The sequence below is a fragment of the Lutra lutra genome, chromosome 5 (assembly GCF_902655055.1).
Source record: "Lutra lutra chromosome 5, mLutLut1.2, whole genome shotgun sequence".
Taxonomy (NCBI): domain Eukaryota; kingdom Metazoa; phylum Chordata; class Mammalia; order Carnivora; family Mustelidae; genus Lutra; species Lutra lutra.
The window spans coordinates 43,016,181-43,032,456 of record NC_062282.1 but is presented as its reverse complement, the minus strand read 5'-3'; the positions used below and the strand labels follow the sequence as shown (position 1 = coordinate 43,032,456).

The 16,276-nt window shown below is 51.2% G+C and overlaps 1 protein-coding gene across 3 annotated transcripts; it reads right to left on the bottom strand.

Moving 5' to 3' along the window:
- Positions 1-289: 289 nt before the first annotated feature.
- MYOZ3 (myozenin 3) lies at positions 290-15,670 on the bottom strand. 3 transcript variants are annotated; one of them, XM_047730570.1, is made up of 8 exons: positions 15,399-15,669; positions 15,057-15,200; positions 13,536-13,597; positions 7,529-7,683; positions 6,563-6,631; positions 6,320-6,455; positions 5,721-5,883; positions 290-2,717 (listed from the first exon to the last, which is right to left on the bottom strand). In XM_047730570.1, exons 3-8 carry the CDS (start codon positions 13,594-13,596, stop codon positions 2,549-2,551), a joined length of 753 nt encoding a protein of 250 aa, XP_047586526.1. In that variant the 5' UTR covers position 13,597; positions 15,057-15,200; positions 15,399-15,669; the 3' UTR covers positions 290-2,548. The 3 variants fall into 3 exon arrangements, with proteins under 3 accessions (XP_047586526.1, XP_047586527.1, XP_047586529.1); XM_047730571.1 differs by lacking the exon at positions 15,057-15,200 and having other exon boundaries at positions 15,399-15,670; XM_047730573.1 differs by lacking the exon at positions 6,563-6,631 and having other exon boundaries at positions 15,057-15,669.
- Positions 15,671-16,276: the final 606 nt, after the last annotated feature.

Here is a 16,276-nt window from a genome sequence, read left to right as displayed (position 1 = left end):
CTGCTTTTTCAGGATCCATGTTTCACTTGTCGTTGAATAAAGATGCGAAGTACAGAATGGTACAAAAGGTATGATCTCATTAAACAAAGATGTAGTTTTGCACCTCTGCACCTTTATGCACTACATATTTAATCAAGGCTTCCTAGAAGTCTAGAAGCTCCAAACTGTCACCCATGGTTACCTCCAGTATATGGGGATGAGGTCGAATGCAGAAGTCTGGGAAAGTCTATGAACACAGGAGAAGCTATGTGGTCCAATCCTTCCACATTTTACTTATTTGTTTATTTAGATAATAAGCATTCCCTTTTTTTTTTTTTTTTTTAAGCAACATCAGCAAAAGTCACATCATCAGAAGAAAGAATGTGGATTTGCTTTCAGGTGCAGCAGGCTCTCCTCTCCTGTAGCTGGTGGTGGCCATCACCGTCCAGAACACAGCACAGCCAGTCCAGGGAGGGGGGAGTCCAGATCCTCTCTTCTATGGGTCAGACACTTTCACAGATGGTTTTCAGCTCATGCAGATGTGGCTTTCAACAGCACCCCCGCCCCCAGTTCAAGACAACACATCAATGGCAGGCAAGTCTAATAGGCTGCTGGGCCCTGGAGATGGTGTGGGGTGCAGTGAAAGTCCAGAACCAAAGGGAAATATTATCACTACCCCAGGCATTCTGGAACTAGCTGAATTTCTCACCTTCTCATCTCCCCAAGAGAGGGAGCCAGGGAGAAGGCAGAGGGAGGTAATTCCACGTCCATGTCCACAGGGAGCCCAACAATAATCAGAGGCTTTCCTTCCGGCTTAAGCTTTGCTGACCCCACTGACATCTTGCAGCCAGCTTTTAAGAACAGGAACATCTTTCCCAGGCAAGAGCAGGAGCTGTATGAAATCTAATAACGACTGAGGGCTTCTTAGGTATGTGTCCATCACTGCGCTCACCACTGCCCTATCCAGAGGCTTCTGGCCTTGTCCTCAGCTTACAGGTAGAGGGATGGACGCCTCCCAATGAGAAATGACTTGCTCAAGTTCACATGGCTAGCAGTAGAAGTTATAGCCCACCCCATCCAGCCTCACTTCCCAATCTGCACTTTTCACTTCAAAGCCCTGAGGCAGGACACCATGCTTAGATGGTTCCAGAGTGAGTGGACATTGGCCTGGCCACCCAGTGTGGCAAAAAGGGACAGCCACTGGAACTAGACATTCCCATTTTGGCTCTGGCCCTGAACAAGCCACTTCTTTCTAGCCTGGATAGGCATATCCTGTAAAATGGGACAATACCTTTCCCTCAGGGTTGAACTGAAAATAAGAAATAAGATATGTGGGACCCTACTACCAGCCCAAGCACTGAGGCACCCAATAAAAAGGAGCCGCCACTGCCAGCATTGTCATTGTCCTCTTCCTCATCAGTTGAACTAAGAGGCATTCCTTTCTCTCCTTTCCTAGTAACTGGATACAGTCCCGAACTAGCCCCAGCAGAGACCAGGACGAGATTTACCCTGAGGCTTGCACAAGATGGTGAGTGGAAGGGGAAAAGAAAGAAGGGGGCCTTACATGTACCCCACACTGCAGCTGACCTATAATAAGGTGCCCAGAGGGGTGAGGGGTGCCCCTTCTTTCCATCCCCACGGCCATCACCCAAGTCTAGACCTTGTTTCCTGCAGGCTTCCTGGCCTCCGGTCTTAGTCCTGCCCAATCTTGCCACATAGCAAGACCCATCACTGCCCAGCTTAAAACCTGCCCCCCTTCTCCTTAGTAAAGAAACCCCAAAACTGGCCCTCACTGACCCTCTAACACAGCCCCTCCTTTCTCCAGAACATAACCTCCTCCTCCTGTGCGCAATTCCACACTTTGGACATGCTGGTTCATTGGGCAGAAATGCCCTCCCCATTACCCCCTTTGCCCTCGGTGGCTCTCACTCCTCCTCTGGGGTCCCACTCAAAGTCTCTGAGAAGGTTCCTGGAATCCCACCCCATCCCCAGGGGGCACATCACCCCCACCATGGCACTTTCTTCCTCGGTCGGCAGGCAGCGTGCTGTCAGGGAAACGAACACGAATTACTGCTTACGAATCTGCCTTCCTGACTGCCCTCTCTCCTCTAGGTCGGGCAGTCTTTCTGATTATCAGAGTTCTCCATAGGTTAACCAGCCACTAGCAAGCTGCCTGTCGGGGGAGTATAAGCTGGTGTCCATGGCAGGAAGGAGGGGAGGCATGGATGTGAATTCACTGGTGGCTCGGATGCCGAAAGACACAGACCATGAACAAGTTTCCCTGGAATCATCTGGGAGTGTGGTTACTAATAGAAATTCCCCAACTCAGGAGACTTGAATGCTGCAAGTCTAGGGCAGGCCAGAAATCTGTACGCAAATCACCATCCCCAGGAAATTCTGAAACACACCCCATCCGGGGACTACTAAACTTTGTGGCCGTGGAGGCCATTTGTAATAAGATTTTGTGTGTGAAGAGCCCCATCATAAACGGGGAAGTGCCATCCAGAAGTCTTGACTCCAAGATGTTACCCAGACACCAAGACAGGGGAATTGAATTTTCGGGCTGGGGCTACAGCTCCTCAGACTCAGGGAGGTTGCGGACCCAGCCCTGCGCCACTCTGTTGAAGCTGGGTCTGAGGCGAAGGAGTTCCAAGCCACTGATGAGCTCCGGGGCGAAGGGGGTACCTGCTCTGGGAATAGTCTCCCCCACCAGGGGTCCTCCAAAGGGCACCGGGGTCCTGGGGAGAGAAAAGCAGCAGGGGAAGTAGAGTGTGTGGGAGAGCACTGGATAGCAGATCGCTGACATGCAGGTCACCATGTGGGGGCCCCTCCCTACCTCCCTCTAGGCCTTAGTTTCCCCACCTATATACGGCAAGGCTTTGTATTATCTTTAACGGGTTTCTGCAGCTCTGCCCGTTCCTTAGCCTGTCTCTAGTGGGAATGGCTTGGTGCTTGGGAATAGGCATGAAATTTTCAAAGATAGAATTGGCTAGTCCCAGGCAAAACTCTAGTTTCCTCTTAAGTAAGTTCCGGAAGGCAGTAGAGCTGGAATGGGGTTTTTCCTTCCTCTGCTCATCTCCCCTCAGGACAATATACACCCAGGCCAGAGAAGGAAGAGAGGGTTAGAAAGAGCACGGAGAATCCAGAGATGGACATGATAACAGACACACTACTTCTCACCTGTAAGACTAGTGAGAAGAAATAATTTGATAATGCGGCAAATTTGGTGAGATGGTGGGCAAAGTTTCACTCAGATACCGCTGGTTAGAGGGTAAATTAGTGCTCCTACCTTGGACAACTTGCAGGATCTTTTCAATCTAAAAAATGTGTGAACTCTGTGAACCAGCAGTTGCACCTGTAGGCACAGGGCCTAGGGAAGCACGTGCATGCACAGCAAAAAGAAACGGGCGTGAGCAGCGCGTGGCTGCCAACCAGAAACAGCCCGATGTCCACGGGCAGAACACCGATAAGACAGACGTGTGTTCACGTGGCGGAATACCATACAGCCGCTTAAAGGGAATGAAAAGATCTGTGCGTGTTGAGTAGGATAGATTTCAAAAGATCAAAAAGGCAAGCAAGTTACAGAATGAGATACAAAGTATTAAAAACATACACATACATATAAAACAATGCCATTCACTATAGGACTGGAACTGCTGGGAGAAAATGACCTGAAAACGGACGCACCAACCTGACCACAGTGTTACCTTTGGGAATTTGGGAAGGGAACTGGGACTAGAGGATGGTGAACAGAGGGCCCTCTCTTTATTTGTAGTTGCCTGTGTGTGCACGTTCGTGTGTGTGTGCGTGTGTGTGTGTGTGTGTGTGTGTGTGTAAGAGAATATAAGTATGTTATTTTTAAACTATTTTGTCATCTAAAAAAAAACTTAAAAAGCATTGCTCATGTAGTGCTTTCCTTGAAGCCTGGGAGCAGTGGGAATGGGGGAGTGCTTGCCCCTGGGGTAGAAAGGCAGGCCTCGGGCCAGGGCCTGGGCTCCAGCCAGGAAAGTGGGTCTGCCCAGACCACCCCGGCTATGGCGGCAACAGCCAGGCCCTGCGAGAACAGGCTGGGCAGTTTCCAAGCTACACAGGCCTCATGATCCAGCCCTTGTCTGGAAGCCCAGAGCCCTGGATCCTTAACGCAGCTTGGCCACTTACACTGTTGCTCACCCCTGTCTCGGCCTCAGTTGGCTCTTCTGTCTCAAAGGGGGCCTGAGCTGAGGACATTCTAAAGCCCTCCTCCTGCTGATGGGAATGTGTTTCCTCTTGTCCTAGTTGCAGCCTGAGAAGGATGGGGCCAGCCTGGAAGCCAGCACCCAGGACTCAATGTCTTTTGAGGGTACATAGCCTCACAGGTAGGGGCTGAGGGCCCCAGGGGGAAAGAGAACACAGTTTGGCTTGGCAGAAACCCCAGAATGCATGCCAATGGCTCGTGGCTCCCATGGTGCCTATTGGGCACGGTTCTTCCCATGGGGGCCCTCCCTGGCTATCAGCTGTTTGAGGGGAGTCCCCTCCCTTCTGAGTAGTCTCTTCTCAGGGCTCATCATCTCCGGGTGTCCAACAGTCTCGCATGTGGTCTGAGCAGGTGCCAGAAAAGCTGGACCATGGCCGCCTCCTGTGGGCCCTCCTCTTTCTCACTTAATGCCACCCAGGCCAGAGGAGCATTTCTCAAAAATAGCATCAGTTCAAGAAAGACAACTGCAGGTGAAATGCATCCCCCAGCCCAAAGCCTTCCTCCAGGGCCAGGCTCCTGTCTTGACTCCTAGGATTTCTCTTTGGGCCCCTGGGGCAGAACACCAAATTTATCCCTTTCCAGTTCTCCCTATTAGCTTTCCCAACCATTATTTCAGCCTGTAACCAATACCAATACTAATACTAATAGCTCCTGTTTATTGAGAGCTCATTACTTGGTAGAAACTTTGCCTATGGTTTCTCATGCCATCCTCGTGACAGTCTTACAAAGTAGATACTGTAATGGACTCCTGTTACAGATGGGGAAGTAGAGGCTCATAGCGGTTAAGTCACTTGCTCAAGGTCACACAGTGAGGCGAGGAGTCCTCGCCTGTAAGCATGTAAGCCCACATGAGATAAGCATGTAATGCATGTAAGCCCACATTGAGACCCCAGGCTCTAAATAGTACAGCCGCTCCTCTGTGGCTCTCACATCTGGCGGCCGATGTTTCTCCGCCACTCCCCACTTTGATACACTTCAAAACCATCTCTAGACCTTCTCTAGACCTTTGAGGAAAGTGAGGAGAAGGCTGAGCTGATCTAGGACTGGTGAGATAGGGGCACCACCCAGAGGCACATGCATCAAAGAGAGGGCACACAACAGGGAGGAAATAAGAAACCGGGGTCTGGAGTCAGACAAACACAGGCTTGGACCCCGCACCCGCCGCCTCCTTGTTTCGTGACTTTGGGCAGGTGCTGTTGTTCCTGAGTGGGTCCCTTCACTGGCAGAATAGGAAAAAAAATGCAGCATTTCCTGGCCCTGTTGTGTGGAAAAACCAACAAGATGTGTGGCACATTCACCCATTCATTGCCTGTACATTTCTTGAGCACCTACTCTGTTCCAAGGTAAGCATTCGATTGAGTTCTAGCAAGAGCTCAATCCATGGGAAAGTGTTCCAATAGAGCTTGGCATGTGAAAGGGCTCAGGAAATGCAGCCCCTGCCATGCTGTGATGGGTACCTGCACAGCCTAGCGATTTATCCCCAAGCTGCCCCCGCCCCCTGCCTTACTTGTTGAAATTTCGATGCTGGGCAAGGCTGGGGGTGTGACTTCTGCCATCGCTCTGGTAGTCCCGGTAGCTGATGAACTCCTGCCAAGGACAGCGGTAGCCCTTGGGGATGGCCGTGTGGTTGAACTTCTCTGGCGGGACACCCTTCAGTGGCTCGGCATAGCCTGGAAATGGAGCAGGGCTCATGGGGGGCAGGGGGTGGCAGAGGGAGCTGGCTGAGTTCTTTTTTTCCCCTCAGCCCCCACTCCTGTCCACCCCACAGATACGGTTGGGGGAGGGAAGCCTGGAGCTGGGATGGGAGGCAGGGGGAATATAACACCAAAGTTGCTCCGGCAAAGTGGACCAATCCTTCCCCATCCCTGGAAGCAAGGAGGACTGGAGCAGGGGAATTTCAAGTTGGGGTGTAGACTCTGGCTCGGGGTGTGACCTTGGGCACATTGCTGCACCTCTCCGGGCTTGTGTTAGGTCTGTGGAGGAGTGTGGGGGGTCCATGCGGGAGGTAAACTAGATGCTCTTTGGGCACTGGTTCCTGCCCCATGGTGGAGCACTGCCGGGATCTGGTCCCACAGCCCCGGTCCCAGGACCTGGGGAGGCCCTCACCTGGTGCCAGGGTGCTGGGGCTGCAGGCGCGCTCCGTGGGGAAAGCTGCAGACTGGGCATCCTCAGGGCCCTGGGATGAGGCTGGGAAGATGTGGAGCTCAGAGCGGCAGTTCTGCCCCTCAGGGCCATTGGCAACCTGGGCGCAGGGGTGGGTGCTCAGAAGCCAAGGACTGCTGCTCAGAGCTGCCTGGCCCCTTCCCCCAACTTCCCCTCTTACAGGGGCTCCCCTCCCTGTACACTCACAGTCCCCAGCTCCGCTGATCCTGTCACCTTCGACCCCAACACCTTCTCCTTGGCACTTCCATCCACGATCTGTGGGGGCAAATAGACCGCAGGGAGGCTCAGTGCGGGAAAGGACCAGGGTTCTCCCTCCACCAAAAAAGGCGGGGAGGTGCACCATCTCAGTGCCCACATCTCAGGGATGGTGAGGGATGAATTAATAACATAGGGTGCTAATCCCAGTGCCTGGAACAGAGAAATGCTCTCCGTATGTTAGTTGCTATTCTAAACTTGACCTTGGGCACATAAACTTTTTGAGTGTCAGTTTCCTTATCTATAAAATGGGATTAGTGTTGATACTCTCTAGCTTATAGGGCTGTATGAGCCTTAAATGAGATGATACACATGAATTGCTTGGCTAGCAAGTAGGTGTTTTATTGTCTTTACTTTTCTGCATTCTGCCACATCATCCCCTCTCAGTCACCCTCTGTTGAGTCCAGAAACTGAGCAGAGTGTGAGTTCATTTCAAGTAACTGAAACTGCCTGCTGAGTTTTTGAAGCCTGAGGATAAGCCATTCTTGTCACTACTGGCAGACGGTTTTCGAGCCTTTTCCTTCTGCTAGGGGCACGAAGAGAAAGAGTTTTGTGTTTTCTCTCTAAGGGCAAGCTCAAATCTAATCTAAATCCTGCGCACTGCAAATTCAGCCCAGAGCTCTTTTGATAGGAGCCAGAATCCCTTCCCTCCCACAGCTTGCCCTGCCCCTTCCACTTCATGTTTTGCATCTGAGGGGAGATACCGCTTTTCTAGAATCACACAGCAAGTCGGGGGCTCAATCTGATAGGAACATCACAGCCTTTCCAGCTGGAGCTGGAGCTGGAGGGACTCCCCAGGGGCCAGACATCGTCATCTGGCTCCCTGATTGGCTTTAGGCTAACCACTGGCCCTCTCTGGGCCTCAGTTCCCTTAGAAGCGCAATGGGATGAACTCACCATCCTCGGGCTGGCTGCAAACTCAAAGGTGAATCTCTGAACCCGGCGCTGTCTCTTCTGGAAGAGGAGGGATCCTCTGTTGTTGCGTAGCGAGAGCTCTTCCATCATCAAGTCCTGGGGCACGCTCAGCTTCTTGCCCAGGTCCAGCAGAGGGGCTGCCCAGAGAGGCCAGAGTGAGCTCTTACCGCCAAACCCTCAGGGCCCTCGGGGCTGCCTACCTCTGAGGGCATCGGCCTCCGAGCGCTTGCCAGGGTGTATGAGAATGCCGGTTCCTCCCCACGTTTGCTGACACTGGGAGTCACTGTTCTGGGGACTCTGCCTACCTGGTAGGCAGAAATGACGCCTCAGAGCTTCATTTGCATGTGTTTGACACTCAGTGAAACTGAGCTCCATTTCAGATAGATGCTCTTTGGCCATTTGTATTTATTCCATGAATTTCCTCTGCAGTTCTTTGCCCACAGTGGTTGGAGTCGTGGGAAATGGTCAGATTCTAGAGACTCTTCTAAAGGTAAGCCAGGGGAGCAAGCTCTGCTGGGGAAGGGGGCCGGGGTTTCTGGCCTGAGCCACTCTGTCCTCATCCTGGGAGCAGCCACTCACTGAGATGGGGAGGGCTGGAGGAGGATGAGATGGGGAAAGATCAGGAGCTCAGGGTTACACATGTGTTCTTTCCATTTTAAAATAGCCTTTTATTATTTTAAAAATAGCGTGTATATATATACATTGAAGGAAGTTAGAAAATACAGATATAAGGGGAACAGAGAAAAATACCATTTCTATCTCCCAGAGGTTGCTACTTTTAACACCTTAATGTATATCCATTCATATCTTTTTCAAAGACTATATATTCATATGTGAGGGGCACCTGGGTGTCTGGGTGTCTGATGCTTGATTTCAGTTCAGATCATGATCTCAGGGTCCTGCGATAGAGCCCTCACATGCTTTCTCTCTCTCTCTCTCTCTCTAAAATAAAATAAATAATTTTAAAATTTAATTTAATTTACTTATTTGAGAGAGAGCGAGAGAGAGAGCATGAGAGGGGAGAAGGTCAGAGGGAGAAGCAGATGCCCCACTGAGCAGGGAGCCCGACGCGGGACTCTATCCCTGGACTCCAGAATCATGACCCGAGCTGAAGGCAGTCGCCCAACTGACTGAGCCACCCAGGTGCTCCAAAATAAATAAGTTTTATCAGAAAAAGACCATATAACCATGTATGAGTTTTCAGCCAAAACGAAGTCATAGTTATACATGTTTTATAACTTGCTTTTATCAGTTAAAGATATCCACCTGGGCAAGTGGACACATTTTTTTTGTTTTGTTTTATACAATACCTAATCCATATTCAAATTCCCCTAATCGCCTGCAGAATTGGGCATAGAAGGTTTGAAGAACCTTGCAAATGCCAAAGTAGAGAAGCAGAGACAGAGGGAGCCAGATATGGGAGCCTCCTGATCACAGGAGAAACTGACCTGAGGTAAAAACTGGGGGCATCGTGAGCTTACAAATGGTTTTTGTTGTTGTTGTTTGATGAAGACCATTACATTTTTTTCTTTTCTCAGAGTGAGGACTCATTGTGATAGCCACATAGAGGGATTCCAGGACTGATGGCTATTCTTAGTAGTTTTGGAACCCATCCATATCCTTTGTGTCCATCCCCCGCTGTCAATACACCCACTTTGACCCACTTCCCAACAAGGGGAGGCTCTGGAGGAAAGGGGTGACAGAGGGGTGAGGACACCGGTAGGAAAAGGATACGTGTGGACAGCATGGCCAGAGTTGTCCACCTCTAAAATCGGATACACCGAGGTTCGTGTTCCAGCTCTATAAATGGTGTTTAGAGTCGGGAGCCTGAATGAGATCACCAGGGATGTGAGGGAGAAAGAGATCGGAAGCCTGAGCCCTGGGGCTCTGGCGCCCAGACCCAGGAGCTGAGGAACCAGCCACGGAGCCTGGGAAGGGGAGCCCAGTGAGGCAGGAGGAAAGCCAGAGAGTGGTGCCCTGGAAACCAAGTGATAAAAGCATTTTGGGGAAGATGGGGGGCTCACAGAGCCAAAAACTGACCATCCTCCGTGTGTCAGGGCCTTGTTATCGGTCATCTTCACAAAAGTAGTTTCTATGGAGTATTTGGGTGTGAAAACCTTCTTGGAAAGTGTTAAGAGAAAATGGACAGAAGGACATTCTAACCATACCTCGAGGAAGCAGTGAACCAAATCTAGAATGTGAAGTATTTTATAGGGCAGCTGGCCTGGGTTCTTTAAAGGAATAAATGACCTGGGGAAAAAAAAGAGAAAAAAGGGGGGTGGGGGGTTGGGGCAGGTATGGGATGTACAGATTCAAGGAGATTGAAGAGACCCGGCCACCAGATAAACAGTGGTCCTTCTTGGAGCCTCATTAACACAAACTAGAAAATTGGAGAAAGTTGACTGTGGGACTGGTCATTAGCTGGTATTAAATCGAAATTGCTAATTTTGTTCAGGGTACTAACATCTTCGAGGTATGTAAGGAAATGTCCTCTTCATTATTTTCGGTGCATCCTGAAGTGTCGAGGGGATGAAACGACAAGCTCTTTTTGGGCTCCAGGAACGAAGGGAGGACCATGGGGATTTGCACTCTCTATTTTTGTGTGTTTGGAAGTGAGCTTAATAAAATATTAGGGAGAGAGGGGAGGCGAGAAAGCGTAGACAACAGCTTTGAGGAGTTGCAGCGGCAGAATCAAGAGGTGTTTGTTTTTAAGAGGGAGAAATAAAAGCATGTTTTTTAGCTGATGGGAAATTTTGACAATGCAATAGAGAGAGGGCAGACTCCAGGACTGGAAGACTGTCCTGGAGCTGGACAGAGGCGAAGGGAGGGGAAGGGAGGGTGTGGACAGGGAGAGGTCCTCCTCCACAAGGGGAAGGGGAAGGAGAACTGAGAAAGCCAGGTGGGGAGGAGGGAGCTTGCACTGGACTCTTTTGGTCCCTTCACTCTTCTCAGTGCAATAGGAAAGAAGGTCATCTGCTGAGATGGAGGACGGGGGAGGAGGCATTGGGAGTTTGGGGACAAAGGTTGCCACCATCCTCTAAGCAAGTCATATGGGACAAGGAGATGGACGGGGCTGCCAGGCAGCATGTGGTGGGGGGTGGGGGCATGCTGGTGCTGTGGTTCAGTCCAGTCAGTGGAATCCAGACAGGCTTTTAAAAAAGGAAGCTGATGATTTTTTTATTCTTTCAGCAAATAGAGAGGACCTCCTGCATGGTAGGGACAGAAGGAGATCCATTGTAGGTTAAGAGGCGAAAAAAGTTAAGCTTCAGAAGAATCTGCATTCTAAGATCCCACTCATTTATTTAGAAAAACAAGTACTATATGTTTATGCATGCTTTGAAAAATCTGCGCAGAGATACGCTGAGTATCAATAGTGACTATTTACGGGACGTAGGAAGAGGAGGGCTGGAGATTGCACTTTTTTTTTTTTTTTAACAATGAAAGATACTGCCTACTAAAAGCATGAAAGACTATATCTAAATACATAATAAAAAGTCCCCTAGTATCAGATTTTCAGATACTACCAGATGAATTGTGCTCAATATTAAAAAAAAAAGTTATAGATAAAATCTATCTGATAAAACAGTTCCATTTCTAGGCACTCATTCTTAGGGAGAAAAGTTGAATAAACATGCCTGAAGATAGAGATGGTTGTTGATAGCACTGAGGGTTCAGCTTGTGAAAACCACACCACCGTGTTGTAGGGGTGCTGCCCAGATGCCCTTCATCTGCGACTCAGGGTCCCAAGTGCCCTCTTCTGCTGAGCACTGCCCCACTGAGCAGAAGGGCTCAGGGCCCCGTCGCTCAGGACAGGATGAATTCTGCGGAGCCACTCAGGCTCTGGAGCCCCTGCGGGATCAAGCCGAACCTGGGCCAACAGCTGAGCCCACATGCTTGCTGAGCCATTTCCCCTGCCCTATCCTGCTTCCATCATTTCCCTCTTCCTGAGGGCGTGACCTCAGTAAGTCACTCTTGTGAGAATGCTCAGCTTTGCTCCTCCGGGTCCAACCCAAGATGAGCCTGCGTGACCACCAGGAGAGGGGGTGTATCAGTATACCTAACAGGATACTTGCTTCGGGAGGGCAAGGGTTGGGGAGAGACAGCATACCAGCATGGGAGGGAGTCCCCTCTAGGCTGCTAAGTGAAGGAAAAGGTGAGCTGCAGAGCACGCATATAGTACTCAGCCCACGTGCACGTGCGTTTGTATAAATGCGTTTATATATGAACGGAAGACGGAGTTACACAGACGTGCTAACTGTGGTTATCTCCAGATGGTCCCGTTATGAGGGACTTTCACTTTCAAAGTCATTCACATCTGTTTTGTCTGAATATCTTATGAAAGGGATGTATTATTTTGCACCACCGTGCAGTCAAGAAGTACTCTGGAGACAGAGAGATCTGGAATCCAATCTCAGCTCTAGCAACTGTTAGATATGGGATGGCCTAGCTCCTCTGAACCTTGGCTTTCTCATCACCAAAATGGGGACAACAATAGCTAACGTACAGCATTGTTGTGAGGGTTATATAACAGGAAGCAGGGAAGCTCTTAGCACAGGATCTGACCCAGAGGAAGTACATAATCACGGTGTCTGTGTTATTATTACCTTACAGAGGCTGTCTTGTCATGGTACTTGAGTTTCAAAATTGTCTTGAGTTAATACCCTAGCAACAGCCAACAATGGATGCATTTCCAGTCTGGCATAGATGATATGTGCCCACACTTGGGGGACTGTAATTAATTAGTTACTTAGCCAAGGGAAAAGAGAACACATTGCCTGCTTCTTCTAGTTAGAGCATCAATACCTCACAAAGTTGGCTTATGTTAGCACCCAAAATCATGAAATTTAAAAAAAGGAAACTTGATGCCCACAAAAGGAGGCAAGAACACATGAAATAGGTTAGGACCACTCCCATATGAAGTCATACAAGAGGATGAAATACTTAGAAGCTGCATGGGGCAGAACAGCAGTGGTGTCCTTACAGCACAGTCTGTCAGAGCTCGGGGCACGGTCCATGTGCTTCAGAATCCCCCGGGGCACTTGTCTCAAAGGTGCATGTCCTGCCCCCTCCTCAGGTCCACTGAATCGAGATCCTGGGGGTAGATGCTGGGAATCTGCATTTTTAGCCAACAGCAGCGTTCACTATCATTTGCACTGTAGGGTGAGAGCTCTGACCTGGTTGAATTTGTTTTTAAAATACTTGAAATCCCCATTTCAAGCCTGCGTGGCTCAGGCAGTAAAGCATCTGCCTTCCACTCAGGTCAGGTCCTGGGATCGAGCCCCAGGTCAGTCTCCCTGCTCTGCTTCTCCCTCGCCCTCTGTGTGCACACTCACTCTATCACCCTCCCAAATAAATAAGTAAAATCTTCTAAACAATTCTTTGAAAATAAGATACTTGCAATGCTCTGAAGTAGGCCAAATCAACGGACTCCAAAATTATGCTGGGAGTTCCAGAGGGGTCTCATATGGTGATAAACATGTATTTTAACTGATTTCTTCATTGGGTGAGCCAACTTTCAAGTGAAATGGTCTGAGTCACACTGGGGAGTCTGCTTTGGCCAGCCTGTCCCCATTCTCCCTTGACAATTGTCTCCTGCCACAGGGGCGGCTCCGGGAGACCCACAGTGACAGGAAGCAAGGGCACTCGTGGTGGGGGGGAGCGGGGGAGCTTGGGACCATAGTTAAGGCTGGAACTGGGACCAGAGCCCTCATGCTCAATTTGGGGCTGAGGTAAGGACTTCATTAGGCCCAGGGCCCAGTGTAAGGCATTCAGTCTCAGCCTCTGGGTGTGTAGGCATCAGGGCAAGGCCCCTCCCAATACTTTGGGAAGCTTCCCAACCCAAGTGGCAGATTCCACAACACTCCCTTGGGGCTGACCTGGAACTCACACCTGTTTGCCCAGGCCTCAGGCCAACAGGCCCGAGTGGCTACACTTTGAGACCAGGAAAGGATGGGGTCTGAAGAATGCACAAGGGCAGAGTCTGCCTTACCTGGTCCAGCGAGGTCGCCTGTGGCAGCCATCACTGGGCCCTTCTGCTCCTTAGGGATCATCCTGTGGAAGAGAGATGCTTGCGAATGGGCGAGCCCCCCTCCACCCCTCCCCAGATGTCCTCCCAGTCCCTGGGACACCCAGCCTCAGCTCTGAACTGCCTTACTCCCCCCCACCCCAGTCTCGAGGAAGGGCTGTCTGAGCTGGACAGGGCTTTGGGGGTCTCTGTGTACAGAGGAGGAGACTGAGGTCCAGGGAAGGCAAGAGGAGGTGCCAGAGGCCACACGAATCTGCTTCCCATGTTGCCAGGGAGTCACTCTTTCTTCAGGGTGCAATCTCTGGGAGATGAGGGGCAGGGGAGATGGGGGGTCTCAAACAAATGTCACCCGCTGATGCAGATGAGCTCTAATCAGAGGCTGAACGAGGTTGAAATCAGGGAGGGGAAGAAAGGATGGGTTGTTAGGCTGGGGCTGTGCTAGGGTCTCCAAGGCTGGTCCTGTCCTTCTGTCCCCAGTACTTGGCTCTGAGGTGTGAGGGCATAGGCTGGTCCAAGAAAGCCGAGAGACCTATCACCGCCTTCCCTATGCCCCATCCCTCAGCTGACCTACAGGGTGCTCTCACTCACCCCGACTCTATCTCCTCCTCTATCCCCCCTCCCCCATTTGCACCTCATGACACTTTCCAGAGACCTTGGAGGAGATTTGCAAACAGAATGAGGTCCAGAGCCCCAGAGAACCCCTGCAGGTTCCAAATCCAGATTCCCTAACTTGCCCCAAGCAGAGAAGCCAGAGCTCTTGAGTCTCCCGACAGACTACCCCTGTGCTTTGCTTCCAGGTTTTTCTACACTCCTTCCTTTAGAAAGAAACAGTCTGTCTCCATCTGTACACCACACCCACACATGGCCCCAGGGCAGGGGGCACTGAGTTGGGCAACCTGGAGTCTAATCCTTGTCCCCGACCTCCTCTGTGACTGTTAGCAAGCCGCTCCCCAGGTTTGTGCCTCAATTCCTCACGTGTCTCTGTAGCATAAGAAGGTTGGCCTAGATCATGGGATCCACAGACGGGCTTCGGGGCACCCACAATCCCCCACCCCGCAAACCATATCGGATCTGAGCGTGTCTGCAGGCATCTGGGGTGAGGGCCATGAACTGAACTCCGACTGTGACCACTCAGGAGGCCACAGTGCACAGGTCTGTTTCTTGACAAACACTCCCCTTACAGACATGCGCAGACCCTGGGAAGGGCCCTCATCCCACTGTCGGGGGCCCCGCTTCCCTCTGCAGCCTAAAGACCTTGAAGTCCCACCCAGAGCCATTACCTCTGCCCACCTTGAATCCAAGCCATCCCTTCCCATTTAATCTAGAATGATCTAGAGCTTAAATCCCTCCCCTCCCAAACCAGGCACCAAGCTCCCAGACCCTTGGCAGGGCCCTTCCTCTGCTTGGGGGCTGGGGCTCTGACAGCTGGCTCATCACCTCTGCCCACACCCCATAGCTCCTCAAGCTCCCCTAGGATCCTGGTACCTGAGTGGCGGGACCACAGTGTGCAGGAGGGAATGTCAGGACCTCAAGATTAACACCTCTGTTGGCAAGCTGAGAGCTGAGTGGTCCTGTAGGTGCTGGTGGTCCTCGGTCCAGTCTGAGCGGCGCACGCCTTTGCAGCCAGCTCTGGCCTCAGCAGACGAGAATCAAGAATCGGTCCTGCCTTGCTGAGGCTCACAGCCTTATTTCGGGCTGCAACAGGATCCAGGGACAGATGCTAAAAGCACCAAGCCCTGGGGAAGACAGGTGCCCCGGCAGCAGGCCCTTGCAGACGGAAGGGCTTGCACACATGCACGCACACACACACGCACACACCAGAGTCACCTGGGAATGGTGAGTCAGTTGCCAGTCACTTGAGCTTGCTAATTGTATCCTTAATACCTAGAACGGGGCCTGATAGGAATTCAACAGCTATTTGTTGAATGAATGAATGGATGGATGGATGCATGAATCAATGAATTTTCCCCTGATATCCTTGCTTGACTTGTTCATTTCTTCTTTCCTGCCTTTCTTTCTTCCTTCCACTCCCTCCTTCCCTCTCTCCCTCCACCTTCTTGCACTGAGTCCCGATGAACGGAAGATAAATAAGGCAGGGCTCTGTCCTCAAGGAGCTCCGCCAGGCCCAAGTCAGACCCCAAAATAAGCCTTTGCGATGCATGATGGGAAATGCTCTAGGAGTACCCAGGGGAGGGTGCCACCAGCTCTGCCTTAGGGGTGGGGGGGTGGGGGATGGGGAAGGCGCTTCCCAGAGGAGACATTTGATCTGGGCCTGGAAGGCTAGTTAGTGGGAGGGGTTCAGTGGGCAGAGGGGCCCAGGCCTTGCGGGCAGAGGCCGTGTTGTGTGGAATAATGTCAGGGGTCCGCAAGCAGAGCCAGAACTTGCCCCAGAGCCGAGACATGGGTCGGAGCTGAGAGTTGAGGCCGGACAGGTAGGCCAGAATCACAGCAGGCTTTGCCAAAGGCAAGTGTGCTTTAGAAAGGACTGCTGAAGAGTTTAAAGCAGTGGAATGGAGCGGTCAGGCTGGCATTTTCCGAATATAACTCTGGGCTGCCAGGTGAAAAATGAGTTGGAGGGGGCCAGCCTGGAGGCAGGAAGATGTGACTGTGGTCAGGTGGGAGAAGGGGAGGCTGCGGGGGACAGGGACAGAGGCCATGGAGAGGAGGAGGAGGAGGACCTGAGGGGTAGTTGGGGAATCACCAGG